The sequence below is a fragment of the Lepisosteus platostomus genome, chromosome 9 (assembly GCF_059453375.1).
Source record: "Lepisosteus platostomus isolate fLepPlt1 chromosome 9, fLepPlt1.hap1, whole genome shotgun sequence".
Taxonomy (NCBI): domain Eukaryota; kingdom Metazoa; phylum Chordata; class Actinopteri; order Semionotiformes; family Lepisosteidae; genus Lepisosteus; species Lepisosteus platostomus.
This window is the reverse complement of record NC_142619.1, coordinates 43467753-43486756: the sequence shown is the minus strand read 5'-3', so window position 1 is coordinate 43486756 and position 19004 is coordinate 43467753. Positions and strand designations below refer to the sequence as shown.

The window sequence follows — 19004 nt, the reverse complement described above, 5'->3', positions numbered from 1 at the left end:
ACAGTCGTTTTTCTCTGTTCTATTTTTGTGTGGAAGTATTGTTTTCTTTAATCAGAGAACAAAGATACTGAATCTCAAGGAAGGATGATAAATCCAGAACTATAGATTAAGATGTTCCTTACACGAGTCAATTTTCAGTAAGTGGCTAACAAAAGAAGTTAAATGAAGACAATGCATTATCACAGCTATGAGACTGAAAATATTTGTTTTCTTTATTTTTTAAATGTTCAGGATTGGTCTGTTTAAAATGATTAAAAAGACGCTTTTGGTATGGATTCAGAATATATATATTTATATATATACATATTATGTAGCATTATGGAAGAATAACATGCAACTTTTCTTTTTCACAGCAGTTCTTGGAAACTGTAAGATTGTGTTGTAATAATCTAAAGGGCTTGCATCTGCTGAGCATGTGCAGTTCTGAAGACTCTAAAACAATAAAGTTTTATTGTTAACTAGGAAGATATCTGATTTTTGTTAATGGGTAAAGGTGACTGTTTAGAGAAAAATTAATCAGGATAGACTATTTAATATAGTTAAGTGTCTGCAAAGGCGTGTAGCTGGCTGGACAAGAGAGATGGGGTTCCTTACCAAACTCTGGGCTTTTCACAAGGTCTTCATAATTATTCTCACACCTCTGCTGCTTCTACCTCTTCCATTGCTCATCAAGACAAAAGTAAGGAAATGACAATTTAATGTTGTGCCTTTAGTATGCTGTACATACGGCACAAATTAATTTATAAAGTTAATTGATTTATTTTTGTGTATAGCCAAATGTATATCCATGTGGATATGATTTTGACCAAGTAATTAAACAGGGTCTGCAGAAATGTAGAAGGACAAATTACGAATGGTGAATTACATCCAATATATTTAGTCTTTCACTGGAAGTGAATATTATTCCTAGAAATCATCTCCTCAATAGGCTCCAGTGCTTGCTGAAAGGATATAAAATGGAATCTTGTATGAATGTATTTTCATTGTTTTGGTATTGCTTGTAACATAAATTAATCGAAATAACTCCTTGATCTTATTGACAATTTGCCAGTGCCTTAAATACATACATATATTGTGGCCAGCATCTTCTATTGGGAGGTGCCTGCACTAGTTAAACCAGAATAGATTTACAGCTTCCTTCATTTTCCAGCCCAGTTTTGCTTCATATTTTCTTTCATATACTGCATACAGTATATAGCCTTATTCTATTATAATAATCCTCATTTTCTCTACACATGTTAACAGCAATATTACTGTTGAAGAAGAACAGGAGTTTTTTTTTGGGGGGGGAGGGTTATTATATTTTGTTTTGGAGCTAAGTCAGTTCAGTGTCTTTTGTTTAGAAATGGAGATTACCCTAAACAGCAGCAATACTATCTGTGAGGAAACATTAATTTGCAGTTCAGCAGCTTGGAACAAATAAAAATACTTATCAAGCTCATTTGATTCTAGAACATTACAGACTAAAGAGATTTGATAAGAACTGGGGATTTCACAACTAAAACAAATTGGCATTCCCTACTGTTGTGTTAATCAGATATTGATTAACTTTGAGTTGGAAAGAAATTAAATGAGAAGACTCCAATTAACCAAACTAAAAACATAAACTGAGGTATAAAAAGAAACATATCATTACTAATTATGTATGTTTTTTTTTCAGAAAAATAAAGTATATGCAGTACAGTAGATTTTGGGTATTGATTAAGTTTCAATTAACTGATCATTCATGACTAACCTTGATACAGTTGAGTGACTTTGTTGCATAAACTCTAAAGCACCTCATTAGTGACACATTTGATTGAGCACAGTGATGAGGTGATTTAACCTTTTGAATGTCAAGCCTGCTGTAAGTCAAGAAAGAAAAAATACATAAAGGAGCCAATTCTCCTAGTTTTTCAAGAGAATGCTGCCTTTTTGTGATCAGTACAGTATGTTGGAGACAAGATCTCATCAGTGCACTGTTACACATTTCTGGAGTGTTCAGAGCTAACAGTTTCTAACCTGATAATTGATTATCAGACTATGTCATCACTATGTCAGCATAATCACTCTCAGTCTGGCTTGACTGATTGGAACATAGATGGGCACCAGTACTGGCAAGTCTTGGAGTGCTTGACCTAAAACTGTGACAAAAACTCACCTTTCAGCAGGACTTGAATTATTTTGAAAAAACTATAGATATACTTGACAACTGCTGTCCATAAGTGATCACCAACCAACTTGAGAGAGACTAAGCAAATCTGCCAAGAAGACTGAGCAGAAATTGCACCAACCCTGTGTGCAAAGTCAACAGCCCTTTCCCCAAAAATATTTACTTTTGTGATTGCTGCCAAAGGCGTTTCCACCAAATATGGATACTTATGCATCAAATTACGGTTGTGACGCTTATGGTGATTCATGTGTTTATCAGGGTGTTAACCCTCCTGTTCTAGCTATAATTTATTTTGTCTCGTACAATTGACCTACATAAAGTTTCCCCTTAATTCAATTGGTGAAGCCAATTGGTGGAGGAAGTGGATTCCCTCCTATAGTATAAAGTATATACTAGTGCTTTCAGATCCTTTGGGACTGAAGTACTAAATAAATGTAATGAATTATTCTAATGATTATTTATACATTTGTTGTTGTTTTTTTTGGTTATATTTCCAGGTAGCAGAATGTGCGTTTACCATGTTTGTCATTGCCATTTACTGGCTAACAGAAGCAATGCCCCTAGCAGTGACATCCCTCATTCCTGCCCTATTCTTTCCCTTGTTTGGCATTTTAAAATCATCCGAGGTAAGCCAACACTTTGTTTTGGTTTCTCCTTTAACTATGAAGACCAAAGCAAACCCTAAGGTTGTCAAGACTTATAAGCATTCTTCCTTCTCTGGGATCCACTGAGCTGGAATAAGGGAAGAACATAGACATAGCTGGGGATGTGTTGAGAGTATTCATTGAAAAGTTCTAGATTCTAGTTCTAAGTGCTATGTTCTAGAATTTACACATATTTTCTGGTAAAGCCCGTGAAAGAAAATCTAAACACCTTTTACTGCACAGCAGGTGATTGTGAAATGTCATGACAAGACATAATTTTCCTTCCAAATGATTTTCTTATAAATGAATATGTCTGTAACAGTTTAGTCAGTTTTGATTTACAGTGTAAGTCACAAAAACCAATGTAAAAAAACAGATAAATTCAACACAGATAAATTGAATTGGTTATCTGCTGATAGCCTTACTTAACAGAGGAAATCTCTCACTATTTAGAAGGTTGATGTAACCCTAGGCTGGGTAATGGTATTTAATTATTTTATCCTGAATATTAAAAGTATTACTGTGTAAAGTTTAGAATTCTTTGATTGTGACAAAATAGATCTATGTAATCTGGTATAGAGACAGACAGACAGAAATGTCCATTATAGTAAATGAGTTGTGGCATATTTAGAGAGCTAAAGCATTTTAACACACTTATAAACACTTTATGATATAAAATACTTTGAGAAAATCCATACAAATATCTATGAATTCTATAATAAAAAATTACCATAATGTCTATAATTCATTTCCTAAAACTACAGGTAAGTTATTATTTTTTATTGATAAGTGCGTCAGACAAAATGGGACACTTTTGGTGTAGAATGATCTATGTATCACAAATATTTATTTGCTTACTTATGATTTATTTTCTATTTTATGTATAAAACAAATCAATATCCTATCACAGTACCTATTGGGTATCCTGGAAACTGTTTTCTGCAGACATTTCTGCAAATGACATTGGTCCCAGTGGCTGCATTACTTTTTCCTATATGATTTTTCTCTTACATTTTAATATTATAGCACCATTTATAGAATTTCACCGTGACAGGGGCAGTTTCGATATGTAAAACAGTGATCATCAGAAACTTATTGTTGCTCCTCTGTATGTACAATGCTTTACAAAATAGGAAAACTGGTTTACTGGTTGGTGTACTATTTTTTCAGTTATACAGAGCTTTCATTTGATGTTTTGACTTGCATATATAAACATCCAAAATGATGACAGCAACTTATCTTTGTAATAAAACATTTTACATTACTGCTGCACATTGCTGTTTTTCAGGTTGCTTCAGCCTATTTCAAAGACTTCCACCTTTTGTTGATTGGGGTCATTTGTCTAGCTACATCTATTGAAAAGTGGAACCTGCACAAGAGAATTGCTTTGAAGTTAGTTATACTGGTGGGAGTCAATCCTGGATGGTAAATGCAAAAGTTTTGACAACATTACTAAAGAAGGAATTGTTGGTTCAATTGCCCTTATCCTGTTGTTTGCATTGTTTAGCCTCAGTAAAGATTATATAAATAGCTTGCTGTTACCTGCCCTTTGATCCTTGTTACCTTAAGTTTCTAACAAAACTGGCAGCAAATTATCCATTTGATATAAATTTTTCTTAAGTTACCCTTTAATTTAAAAAAATCCGTATAATGACGTGAAAAGGTATGTTATCTACAAATACACAACTGATATAATTTTGTGTTTTACATTCATAGATTCAAAACACATGAATTCAATCCAAACCTGAAATGTGATGGCAGTCTTCCACAGACAAGATAGCTGTTATCAAATACTGTGATTGAAATTTGTAACTATTAGGTGTCCCTTTAGTTTTCATGTGGTCCTGACCTGAGTTTTTCAAAGAATACATAAAGGAAAACTAACTGATACTGGTGATATATGCATGGCAGTAAGAAAAAAAAATCAAAATCACATTTACATATTTGTCATGAATACGTCTTTATATGCACACAGGCATTTCCCATATTAGAACATGTTAAAGAGCTTGTGGGATGTGTTTAATTTAGCATAAAATACTTATTTTACTTCTAGGTTAAGAGCAATTTAATATTATATACATTATGGGGGGTTTTGAACATCTAGAAACAAAATGCTTTCAATTATGAGATGGGGGGTTGTTTTAGCAACACAGCAATCCTCATTATCACTGCTTCTGAGACAAAAATGTTATAAAATGTTTTTTTTAATGCATTTTGAAATCACTGACAATGTGTTATAAATTAATGAAATGCATGATATAAGTCTTAATATCATGGCACATTCTTCGCATTTCACAGAATAATAAAATATCAAAACTTCAAACAGATTAATTAAACAGAAGAATGCATTTCTACTTTGTCAAAAGGGCACCCATTTAGTATCAGGTTCTATTGTATAATGTAACAATTTAAACTAATGCACCAACATAATAGATCCTATTAACAGAAACCAACCTCATAACAAACGACAATAAAACTACAGAAATAACAAAAAGTTCATATTTTAATCTCATTTCCCAGTTTTACAGGGGCTGAACATTGTGTAATGACTTCCAAAAACAATTTTCAGGGAACCTGTAACAACTGGGATGTTTTCCAGTATGTGAATAAAACCATTTCTAGAGAGGTGTTTATAACTAATAAGTATTCATATTCTCTTAATGACGCAATTAATTATATAAGCCTTAAATAACGATGATGTTTATTTTCAGGCTCATGCTTGGCTTCATGGTCAGTTCTGCGTTCCTTTCCATGTGGCTCAGTAACACAACCACCGCTGCCATGGTGATGCCAATTGTTGAAGCTGTTATTCAACAGATTTTAAATGCCGAAGCTGAGGCTCATGCTATGCAGATGAGAAGAATGAGTGGAACAACAAACAGAGGGTTACAGCTCGATGGTACCATCTCTTAAAAAAATCATTAAATGTGTTCAATAACCAAGCACGAGCTTTAGATCTTAAAATCTTGAGATTAAATTGTCTCCATAACCTTCCTTTGTCTTTGTATAGATTATAGATTATAAATTAGTATTATAGTAAAACACTCTACCTGCTGGTCAGATAACCATTAACAAGAGAGGGATGCTGGAGGTTAAACATGTTCACATTAAGCAGGTCAGCATAAAGACTGATACCTGAAATAATATTTTTAAGAATATGAATATTAAGAAAATTGATTTTGCATTATGTATCATAATTTTGTGGTGAAATTTATTTTCACAGAGGATGACGAAAAAGTGGACAATAATAATGAAATAATAAGGTAATCCATATATCTTAGATCATATTTTTAAGATTGTAGAAACTGATCCTGGCTAAACATTGAATTTATTTTAATTTCTATCTTTTCTTTTAGTAATGGAGCTGGACTGAAGGCTGTTGTGTGCAAAGAGCCGATGAATGCACCACCACAGACTGACGTAAGTAGGGATTGGCCACAATTACCACACTTGGCTAATATTACACTTCGGGGCATATGTTAGCCATATGAAAAGGAAAATGTAATCAATACCCTTCCTCATTGGTGTAAGTACACAAAAGTAAGATAATCTGTTTCCTGCCAATGGAGTATAGTGGATAAGAGTCAATAGCATACTTGAAAAAAGAGGTTTGTTCTTTCATTAAAGAGCCACAAATGGTATCTTCTTTGAAATGATTACTGTATTTACTAAATTATCTATCACTGAGTATTTTTGTCCCATCCTGATTTTTTTATTCTTCATTCACCTAAATCATCTTCATAATGACTGGATTTAGAATGTCTTCTTTTATGCAATTATATATTTCCACATCTGAAAACAAAAGTAACAGAAAAGGGAATACCTATCTAAGGTGGCTTTAAATTATTTCAGTAAAATGTGACTTACAGTACATGCCCAGTTCTTTTTTTTTACCTGAGAACCATTGATTTGACAAGTGTGAGTATGCAAGCAGAGCCAAATACAGATATGAATTAAACTGTGTACCCTGCTTAGTTAATTTAATAAAATTGCTCAATGTACTATTCATTTAAGTAAGCTACATTTCTAAAAGAAAGCAATTATGTATTAGAAACAAGATTTTACATCTCTCGTTTTTTCAATGCTTGATAGAGATATACAGTAATTTTTCCCACATTTCTGGATATGATACATGTTCTTACCTGCAATTATCTCTCTCAACATAATGCAAAGCTGCTGGACTTTGCTGATGAGGAAGGAAAATGGAACACATAGATCATAGTTTCAATCTTTCAAATATGTGCTTCCCAGGGGACCTTTTGATCCACAGTAATAAAGTACCTGACCCTTTCCAATTCTGGTTATGGCACTCTTATGCTATTAGATCTTCTCCCCTTCAGAAGACATTGTTACCCCTGACAGTGGCCTTATATTTACTAATATATTCTATTTGTGTGACCTAAAGAACTCTGGGTGGTAAATTACATACGTAGCTGTCAGGTACTTGCAATGTGTGATCACTCACAATCTGGGAAGCATACTGTTGTATAAATATTCATACAGCAGATTGTTAAACCACAGACTTGATGCAGATTTGCTAGTGGACCCCAGCCCACCCCTTTCCATCTTTCTTATGTTTTACCTATGCATATGATGACTATTTTGTTCTATTCACTTTAAATTAAACAACGTCCTAAATAACGATTCCTTTATTTATTAATCTGTGGAAGTTTTTATTTCCTGTGAGACAATAGATTGGTTAGCACACTTGCGAGAATAGTTTACCTAGACTGCTACAGTCCTTGTCCCTTCTCTGAGGTAGTAAGATTTCATATTGTTTAACTTAAGGGAAACAAAAGATTTAAAAGGCACAGACAGATCCTTAGATACTACTGAACCCACATTTTAAAATTATTTTTAAATATTTAAATTTGAAAACACTGGAAAAATTACGAGTGAAATATAAGATTTATTTGTAAAAGCTAAGATAATTTAATTGATTTTTGTCAGCAACAAGGTATTGAAATGATTATTTCTAACATAATTTCAATAAATAACCCATAAATAACCATTCCATTAATTGAATTGTATTATTCAGGTTGAAATTCCTACAACAAAAGGAAAATACCGGAGCCACAAGGACCATATGATGTGCAAAGGCTTGTCACTCTGTATTGCCTATGCATCCACAATTGGGGGATTGACCACAATCACAGGAACTTCTACCAACTTGATTTTTGCTGAACAATTCAACCAGTATGTTTCTCTGTTATAACTTGTCCAATTTATTAAGAAGTACAGGTTTATCATAGGTCATAATTGACATCAATGCTTATTATTCTGTTTTTATAAACTAAATTTATTTACAAATTTAAATTCTGAATCAAGTGAAGTACTGTAGTCAGATGCTTTAGGCAACACTTGCTGCCTATAGTGTACCTACAGGTATATTAATCTTTAAATTTCTCCTATACTGTAATTTTCAAACAAATCTCTATTGTGTATATGAGGATGTACATTTTCTTGTACTTATTTCTATAAGATCATGGATTTTGTTTAGACTAGGGTATGCCTAAAAAGTCAATTTAAATGTTTAAATGGCATATCTCTGAAGTGAAACATGACACATCCTTACCAGTCTGTAAAAATTACCTTTAATGCATTATAGACATAAACACCTTGATAATTTTAGACAAGCCCAACTTGCAACACCTTGCTGAAAGAATATCTTTGGCTAAAGGCAATAAGATCTGAATCAATAATGGTTATCTGTTATGGGCATACAGTATGTACAGTATGTGTGTGCTATTTTATTAGTGTTGTTAATAAGAAATAATTTATTTTTGCAAAAAAACAGGTTTACACTTTACATACTGTACATCTTTTGATCAATTAAGTAAATCCTGATTAAAATAGGTATGGAAGTGGGAGGTCAGTGTACTTCATGATGTTTCTTTTCTTTCCTAGTTTTTACCCAGAGTGCCAGTGTATCAACTTTGGAAATTGGTTCATTTTCTGCTTCCCCATCACTCTTCTCATTCTCGTTTTATCATGGTTCTGGTTGCACTGGGTTTTCCTTGGCTCAGAGTAAGTTCAGACTTGGAACTCTTTTTATTCTGTGGCTGAGCAGTGGAAGAGGTCATGGCAATACATAATTGGATGAGGGCTGCTGTGTTATTGTTTAGGGGGGAATAAAAGAAAAATATTACAGGCCTGTGTTGTGGTTTGAAAGAAGCAAAAGCCTAAGATTTGGTTTATTGATGTGAGTCATTAAATAGGTAAATCTATGACAACTTTTATTGCTATTATTGCTACTGCCACTGTTTAATATTTCACCAAGAATTGCATTGTGATTACGCATCTCAAGCTTCTCTTAAAGAGATGAAAATGAACTGAAGAGAAACACATTTTCTTTACTAACACCAGCTCTTTTCGTTGAAAACCATAGCTTCAAGGCATTATTTCACTGCAAAAAGGAGAAATCGGAAAGAGAAAAAGCCTTTGCTAAGATCATAGCAGATGAATACAAAAATCTTGGGCCTCTAAGGTAAGAAATAATAAAGTTGTTGCAGGATGTATTTTATTTATTTTTTGCTGTGTGTGTTGCAAAGGAAAATTGGACTTTTAATTGACTGATTCATTCTGGGTTTGCAGCTATCAAGAGAATGTTACCTTGATCATATTCATCTTAATGGCTCTACTTTGGTTTACAAGAGATCCTGGATTTATACCTGGCTGGTCATCTCTTTTCCCACAGTAAGAATTTTAAAATAAAAATTGACAAATGTCTGTGTTGAGACAAATACTGAAGTTGAGCATTTGTCAACATTTACACCCATATAAAGCTAAGCAAAACACATTCCATTTTTAAGGAATAATGCAGAAATTGCTAAAATATTGAGGGTTATAAAAAAGGGATATATATCTTTTAATTAAATTAAAAGTAGCTGGATATTGCTCCACATCAAAAATTTCAGTTGAACAAAGAAAATATAATTACAATGAATGTTTCAATTTCCTTATATTGCTTAAATGTTTCTAAACTTTGACATATATATATATATTCTTCTTCTTTTTATTATTGCTACTACAATTCTTACAAACATTCATAAAAAGTACCCTTTTCCTGTACAGATACAAAGGATATGCTACAGATGCTACTGCAGCATTAATCCTTGGACTCCTGTTTTTTATCATACCAGCAAACATGCCAACAAAACATTCATCTGGTAAGTATCTGTTGATAAAAACTCAATATTACTATGTTATCAAGCCCCTTCCATAAGGGTTTCTTATAATGTTTATAATACTATAATATTACCAGTATTATAATACTTGTAATATTTTGATTTGATCTGATTATCTGATTTCTCAGAGTTTTATATTAAAGAATATAATATATTGCCAATATGGCCAAAAATACAAATTAGTTTTAGAAGATTGAATATTGTACTCATGTTTTAAAAACACTGGTAGAATTAGAGCTTATGAAAGACTTGTGGAGAGAGTTGATGCATTGCAACAGATATTGTAAATAGCTATAGAACACAATCACAATTTGGACATTTAGATCAATCCAGGGTCTATACACCATAAGGAATGAGCAATGACTGTGTCACAAGACTTCTTGGCAGATGCTTAGTATCTTTATTGCAGTAATTCCACTGCCAATATGTGCTACCTGACTTGTTTTCACCAGTATGTAGTTCTAACAAGGAGACAGAAGTATTTGCACTACAACTGCACTTCTTGATGATTAATCAATATTAATTACTGTTACAGTTCAGTAATATTAAACCCATTTCCAATTTGTTATACTGTATATGTTTGTGCAATAGTATTTTTATGATCTGTTCAACGGCCTTTTCAATAATGTACAATGGCCTCATTTTACAGACATTTCTTACTCAACACTAATTACATGGAAAGAATTCCAGTCTTGCATGCCGTGGGAAATTTGTCTTCTGGTCGGTGGTGGTTTTGCCCTGGCTGAAGGCACCAAGGTAATTTACAGCCTTAACTAGTTATACTGTTGTATTAAAAGCATATTATTTTCAAATACATTCATGAATAATACTGAAATCAAGAGTTTAGCACTATACATTCAGGCATCCATCCATTTTCTAACCACTTCATCTAATACAGGACTGCAGGGGAGCCAGAGCCTATCCCAGCAAGCAATAGGTGTAAGGCAGGATACACAATGGACTGGATGCCAGCCCATCGCAGAGCACATACAGACAAACATGTGTACAGTCACTCCAGGGCCTATTCACCCAAAAGCCTATTAACCTACCAGTATGTTTTTGCACTGAGGGGGGAAACTGGAGAAAACTCATGTGAACATGGGAGGAACATACAAATTCCACACAGATATCACCCCAGAAATTGCTAATCACTGCACCACTGTGCCATCCATTTGTACATTCACATTATTTAAAATATTGAAAGTGGATTCATATATTTTTTTAAGATAATATGGAAACCTGGTATTCAAACAAAGAGAAAAGTGAAATAATCTTCACCTGCTTCAATAATAAAAGATAATAAAAATTATAATGTTAATTTTTACAAATTGCAGGTTTCAGGATTATCTATGTGGATTGGTAACCAGCTAACACCACTGGCATCTCTTCCTGTTTTGGCAACAATTGTATTATCTTGTTTAATTGTAACCACTGTAACTGAAGTAGCCAGCAACCCTGCCACGATTACAATATTCCTGCCTATTCTTTCTCCATTGGTAAGTATGGCATTTTTTTCTATGCAAATTGATAGCTTCCATGCAAAAGATAAGAATTACACCAAAAATCAAGTGGTGTGAACTAGGAAAACATCTGAAGAAGGTGTTGTTAGTTAAATACTTTTCTTTCTACTTTTCAGAAAAGGATTAAATCTCTACTTGTTTGTTTAATACCTGTACCAATAACAGACATAAGGCAGTTTCCTGTATAAAGCCTTCATAGTTTCCTGCTCCTGCAAACTTCCAGCTCAATTTGTTGGTATACCTCCCATCCATAGTGACATTTGAAACAGTCTGGTTCAAATTACTTGAACAACATCTCTCATTTCCTCACGTACAATGATAAAAATACCGTCAAGCAAGATTTAATCTGTCCTAGCCCTTGTAAAACCTGTGATGTCAGTTATGGTAAAATTTTACTCATTACTCATGTTGTGTGAAATATCCATTTAGGATATATTCTATTTATTTTTCATCATTTATGATTTAAAACCATATTATCTTGCAAAACTGGTTAAATATTTGTCTCTTTGCCTTTCACAGGCTGAAGCCATCAATATAAACCCTCTGTATATTCTAATACCCACAACATTAAGTACTTCTTTTGCATTCCTTCTGCCAGTGGCAAATCCACCTAATGCTATAGTATTTGCCTATGGTCACCTGAAAGTAATGGATATGGTAAGAACATCTTTAAATAAGCTTGTAGAGTAAAACATAAGTAATTATTATGTGCAACTGCTTTTGCTATTTCCTAACATCTATTATATTTTTACATGTTTTTAGGTAAAGGCTGGACTGGGAGTTAACATTATTGGAATTCTTGTTGTTATATTGGCCATCACAACATGGGGAGACCCTATGTTCAACTTGAGCCAGTACCCCGCATGGGCTCCCTCTTCAAACATAACAGGTTCATGACCCATTATCACAATAATTCATAAGAACTAATTTTACACTCCAGCTTCATAATCTCTAGCCTCGTCTCCATGAAACCAATATGCACCCAGTATTCTCTGTTAGATAAGAGTTTGGAGGTATGATATATATTTTCATGAAAGAGCATATAGAAGGAAATCTTAATCGGTGTTTCTGCATTAAAAATAATACCAGGCATACAAAAACCTAATATCATGAACCATTAATATCTGGAGACCCAATTGTTTTACAGATGTGTTGTAGATCAGTTGTATATTGTTAGGGACTAGTTTTATAAGAAATAGTGTGGACCCTATGCAGAATCTTGAACGAAATCCAGAGACGTTGTCGAGTGGTCAAGCTGAGGTCAGTAAGGCGTAGAAAGTCGAGCCGAGCAGAAGTACCAAAAATGGAAACGGAGCTGTAAACTATGTGGAAGCCGAGAGTCAAAACCTGAACAAACAGTAGAGTGCCAAAACCGAAACCAGGAGACGTAGCCGGGAGACGAACCAGGGTCAGGAAGCCAATTTCCGAATTGGAATGCTGGAATGCGAGATGGAACGACGAGTCCTCCGGGGCAGTGGCGTAACATATATAGGAAGTGTAAAATAGCACCTTATAATATTTATAAAAAGCTAAAACAGTACATGTTTTAGCTAAAGAGGTATAGTTTAACATATCTATATAGTTGAAAGTAGCATATGTTATAGACACCTACAGAGACCTGCTACCTTGAAATGAATGACCTTCACACAGAGACTTCACAACTATGATAAAACACCATATGCAGAACAGAGCAGATACAAATGCGTTGATTGCTGGTGGTTTGATGTTGGCATAATGCAGAGCCTGATAAGAACAGACAAGAAGATACTCAATATTTCCGGATATTTGGATAAAATCACCATTTAAGATTGTGGTTAAGAAACACTTCATCAAAGCGATCTGTAAATACAATGTATGCACTTTTTTCTTAGTTTTGTTTTTATAGGACAGGGAATTCAATTTTGTTGACCCTATAAAAATCAAATTTGAACATTATATTATTACTTGTATTAATGTCTGAAACTGGTGTTTTAATACAGTATGTGTTGTACTGCTGTAAAACAGTTTTTAGTGTTATGTAGTGTATGTTATAAGACATAGAAACAAAAAGAAGAAAACATGTATGAAGGGGATTATCATCTACAATATCATTTTGCTTTGATTGGTTCAGAATTCAATGTTAAATTGTAAAACATTTTTTCATCATAATTTCTATTGCATATTTAGCGACAAACTTTCCTCTTGTGATGTTAGTCAATTAATGTCACATTTCAAATAGATCATAATAATTAAGAAAATATATTTTCAGTAACCAAAAGGCATATCAATGTTTTCTGTTTATCTCTACAACTTTCTAAAATTCTAAACACTGTCCTTTCGTTTATATAATTGTCATGCAGTTGTTCATTTATTGGTAAAGCAATTATTGTACAATATTTGGAAATACAGTATATTTCCAAAATGCCACACATTTTGGCAAGAATGTGATATATGTCTATACATATATATGAGCTGTTTACTTATTCCATATTAATGAAGTAGCATGACTAAAGGGTTAAGGAAAAGGGTTTCTGGCGAAAGTTAATTAAATTTTAAAAAAAAATGATTTTTTCTGAATAAAAAGATTTGCTGTTTTAGTTCCTGTATTTATATAGGTATTTTTTCCTATGACCAGTGTACATTTTTATTTTGTTTTTGGTATCACAAATAAAACTAAATATTCTTTTGCATTTCTTTCACTGCAACTCCTGTCCTTGAAATGGAATTTCTGTAACGTCTTGAGCTGATACTTTTAGATGTTTTTCATAAATTTTATTGAATACATACTGTAGATAAACTTTAGATGTTTACTTTAGACAGATACATCCTGTAGTACTAGTACTGTGCAAGCTTTGACATAAACAAAATAATAACTACCAAATCCTAACATATCACTAAAGCTATATCTGTACTTGAAAGTTCAACTGAGACTGAATTCTTAAGCTGACTAAGATTTTGTATTTATATTTATGCCTATTCATACAATATTTATGGTATAAAACTTAAGAACAAAAGGCTTGTGAGGTAGTGTTGTGGCCTTGAGCCAAGACAGCTGCCTGGTAATTAGGAGAACTAATAATGAATATATAAGACCAGTTGAGAGGAAAAGGGTTTCATTCTGTGTCCATTCTCCGGTGTCTCCAGAGGGGAGTTCTCCTCCAATGGATTGGGGTGGCTTACAGACCTATGGAAGACAGTGAACTAGTTGAGTATTGAGAAAGTACAGCTTAGTCTGTACTGAAGGGTGCCACAAGTGCTGGAATGGTGAGCTGTGGGTCAGTTTGTTTCCTATGTTGAATGGGAATGAAGTGTATTGAGGACCAGGGGTGGCCAGCTCAACCAGGTCTGATGGGTGCTATTGGCACCTGGATGAGTGGGACATCAGTTGCCAAGATAGTAGTAATCTTTCTCCCAACAGCTGAGAGGGTGAATCTAAGGCTAAATCACTATTATTCCTAGGATCCCAGAGGAGGTTCAAAAGGCTCAGACCACTGAGTGTGAAATACTGTGACATGTTGGCAATATAAGAATTAGAGTGGTGCATAATTCAGCAGTTGTCACATATCTGTATTAACGTACCTTTTAATACCTTACCTAATATTTTTGTATATTTATTTTCTTTTACTACCAGTGTAAAATAGCTTTAAAATGCACTATTGAAAATAAATATTTTAGAAAATATTGACAGGACTTTCATCTGCATTGGTAGTTTTCAACTCAATAGTGAATATATTTTAACAGAACTCTGTGTGGAACTAAAAGTTACAATGTACATTGGAAAACTGGAAAATATCAAGCAGTCAGATTGAGTGAAACATCCTGAATGCACCCATTTAAAAATAAAATAGATCAGATAAGCTTTTAAGAAATCAAAGCTTGTAAAAACAAGACTGGAATATTTCTCCATGGAAAGAAGTGAATTACTATGAGTTGTGCAGAAACATTTCTCATACATAATACAAATTTCACATGTGTAGTCAGATTCACTGCACTGACCTGATGGAGGCAGAGGCCAGTAGACGGAGATAAAAAACAAGGGTAGGCTTTGCAGGAGGCGGGACAATGCAGGCAGGTGAAATTAAAACTAAGATTCTCTTACAATCCAGTTTTGTAGTCAAACAGGCAGGGGTCAAAGAGGGAGGTTGAACAGGCCTATTCAGTGATAGCCCTACTATCGCTACATGATAGTAATGCTGTGCAAACTGGCATTCCCATGGGTATGACAGTACCCCCTCCCCCCCTCAATGGGTGACCTCTGCATGCTGGACTTGGTCTTCAAAGGAACCGGAGTGGACAGATCATACCACTTGCAGAGCATAAAGTTCCCATGCAGGAACCCAGGAACACTCTTCGGGGCCATGACCCCTCCAGTCTACCAGGTACTGGCTGCTTCCCTGGATCCATTGGGAATCCAGGATGTGTGGCACCGAGTACTGAAACTTTAAAGGGCCTGATCGATGCAGGTGTGAGGGTGCTGGTCCTGACTGGCTTCAAGAGGGAGATTTGGAAGGTCGATGAGATGCGATGTCCAAGATGAAGCACTAGCTGATAGGTGACTCTGTTAATCTGCTCCATGACATGGAAGGGACCAATAAACTGAGGAGCAAATTGAGCTGCCAAGATGGAACCTGCAGGCGGGGAAACCTGGTGGACAGTCAAACTCTTTGTACCGGATGTAAAGGACATGCACTGCACCTGTGATCAGGCTGTGAAGACTTCAGGAGATTCTGATGCACCTTGATCCAATCACTCGAACAAGTCTCAGATTGTTCGGTTGGCAGCGGGAACATTGGAAGAGACAGGGTTCAGAGAGAGGAGAGGAGGCTGAAAACCATATACACAATGAAAGAGAGACATACTAGCAGACCTGTTGATTAGAAAATTGTGGAACAATTCATCCCATGGTAGCGGGTGCACCCAAATCCTCTTGGATCTGGAAACTTCTTTGAGAAGTGGCATTTCAAATAAATTTCCAGATCTTGATTCACTGCTCTGTCTGGCCATTTGGTTTCCGGATGATAACCTTAGGACTGGTTAACTTTATTCCCCAGCTGTTTACATAAGGTGCACCAAAACCTCTTAATGAACTGGATGCCTCAGTTAGAAGTAAAAATGGAGGGGAAACTGTGGAGTTGAAACACCTCCTTAGTGAAAATGTCCACCATGTGCAAGGCAGGAGGTAATTTGGTAAATGGAATGAAATGAGTGGCTTTGGAGAAGTGGTCAAGATTGATAATCATTGCTAAGATTATTGAGCAGCCTTGGGAGTGGAGAAGCCCATTGATAAAATCCTCCAAACAGATGACCACAGGGGTTGAGGAGTGGCCGAAGAAGTCCAGCAGGTAGAGATCAGAGGAAGAGAATACTGGTTCTTGATTGTAATTTTATTTCCAAACTTGGTCAGACAGGGAAAGCGTCAAGAAATCAGTCCAGACTGAGGTCAAACAGGCTGGGTTGGCACACGGAAGACAATACAAAATATGGAAGACCCAGAGAATGGTCAAGATGAAGCAAAAGTCGAAAACCTAATCCTAATCTATAAAAAGCCGCAAGGAATGCTGAGAAAAGACTCAATGACAGAGCAAGGGACGGTGTTATATACTCACTGAACCAAGGTAATACTGGCTGATTGGCGGGCAAATGATTTCAATGACCAAATTTCATTACCAGGGCGAGTGATGAATTGGTAGTCGCTTTGGTAGTAGTGCTGTGCAAGCCAGCATTCCCACAGATATGTCATGTGAAAAATACTTTGTAAGATGTCAGATATGAAATGGCAAATATAGACACCTTATTTATATTCAAAATAATCTCAGTTTTATAACTGAAATTCTAAAATGTGGTTCTCTGATATTATCTGACACAGATTTGAAAAACAAAATGTAGTTTCCAATAAATTGTGCTTTGTGCAATTGAATGCAGTAAAAATGAGTCATATGCCAGAGCTTAGCACTTGATTAGAAGCAGGAAGGAGCAATCAGCTTGAACAAATAAGGAGGGCATAGTGTGGCACAGAGCTCTAAACACATCTGGCAGCCTTTCTCTGGTTCTTCTTTTCAATCATGGACTAGGAAATAAGAAAAGAAGCTCTTGTTTGCTTTGCCTAGCATCTTTATTAACGTCTCTCGGGCTCTGTGACCATTCCTCCAGGAGATTGCAGAGAATAAAGGAACACAAGGGGATCTTATACTAACATTCATTCAACTATGCCACAACACTGGCTTAGTCAATATACTTAGGGAAAATGCTTAGGACTTTCAGCAGGAAGTCCTGTTGTTTTCTGCCAAGCAGTGAGCTGTTCTTAGAGAGAATCTCCTCGGTGACAAACTGGAAAATTAAGTTCCAGACATGATGAGGGAGAGGAGGCAAAGAAACCATTACTGTACATGCACAGTAAGGAGGAGTCACTGCTGTCCTAATCCAGATCAGATCTTAACTGGACAAATTGCACACTATTGTCACATAGATTTAAGTTTTACATACATGTTAACATGATAAATCTATTTAAAATCTGTGGTATTTGGTAAAGAATTAGCCTGGCTATACAGTATGTTTTTCAGTATGCTTTTATAAAAAGTCATTTCAATTGCTGCACTTTTGTCTCATTATGGAAGTGAAGCTACTGTTCTTTTATCTGTATAATGAGAATAAAGGTATAAATAAATGATTTAACAACAATTTACTGATAAATTTTGACTTATAACTTAGTCACATATGGTTCTTGTAATTTATTGAAGGAGGTTATGAAAGCAAAGTCTTCAGTTAAATTTCTCTGAAAACATTTGCTCTGTAAAAAGTGCTGTTTCATTAAAGAATCAGAAAAAATAAACAATAAAACAGCTTGATCACTGTACTACAGTATAAAAGATCTTAATTTTTTTTGTTAACATAAAGGCCAAAACATCAACTGTCAGTGAATAATTAAAGGCAATGTTGTATCAGGGGCTCTACACCTCATCAAGTTTTAATGCTGCCATAGCCTTTGAGAAATATATTCATTAGCTTTATGTGAATAGAGACTATTGTGCCTGACAGATGTACAGTAAACCTGTTTACTAGAAGGAAAATGAAATACTCTAATCACATACAGATTTTGATTATAGTACATATTAGTTAAAGATGGAACTGAATACCAACACAATATGACATTCAATGCTTTCAAATGCTGATAAGCCCTGCAACAGAAGTGACAGGTACAAGGTTGATTTCACAATGAAATGCAAACAAGACATTGCCTATCAGCCAAAAAATAAATTACTTATCCAGGAAAGAAAAGGCAGAGCACCATCAAGTGGTATCATTTTGTAACACAAAAGTATACGTCGCAAGCAAAATGTAGCATGCCTGCTTACAACAGAAGATCAACATAACTAACAGCAAAGTTAGAGCACTCAGATGGGAAATGAAAAATAACAAGATGATCTTTATACATGAATAAAACAATATAGTTGGTTATTCATGTATTTATGATTAAATTGGGGAACTCTTTGCTCTGATCGACACATTCACAATTGTTGTCATT

The 19004-nt window shown here is 34.7% G+C and overlaps 1 protein-coding gene across 1 annotated transcript; it reads left to right on the top strand.

Annotated features, from left to right (window-relative positions):
• The first annotated feature begins 551 nt into the window (after positions 1 to 551).
• Positions 552 to 14187, top strand: slc13a1 (solute carrier family 13 member 1). The gene is made up of 15 exons (XM_088645130.1): positions 552 to 679; positions 2650 to 2778; positions 4085 to 4221; positions 5508 to 5695; positions 6020 to 6059; positions 6153 to 6216; positions 7835 to 7992; positions 8704 to 8823; positions 9185 to 9283; positions 9391 to 9492; positions 9871 to 9965; positions 10633 to 10739; positions 11318 to 11479; positions 12023 to 12160; positions 12266 to 14187. The coding sequence occupies exons 1-15, from the start codon at positions 581 to 583 to the stop codon at positions 12398 to 12400; spliced, it is 1773 nt and encodes a 590-aa protein (XP_088501256.1). The 5' UTR covers positions 552 to 580; the 3' UTR covers positions 12401 to 14187.
• The last annotated feature ends 4817 nt before the right edge of the window (positions 14188 to 19004 follow it).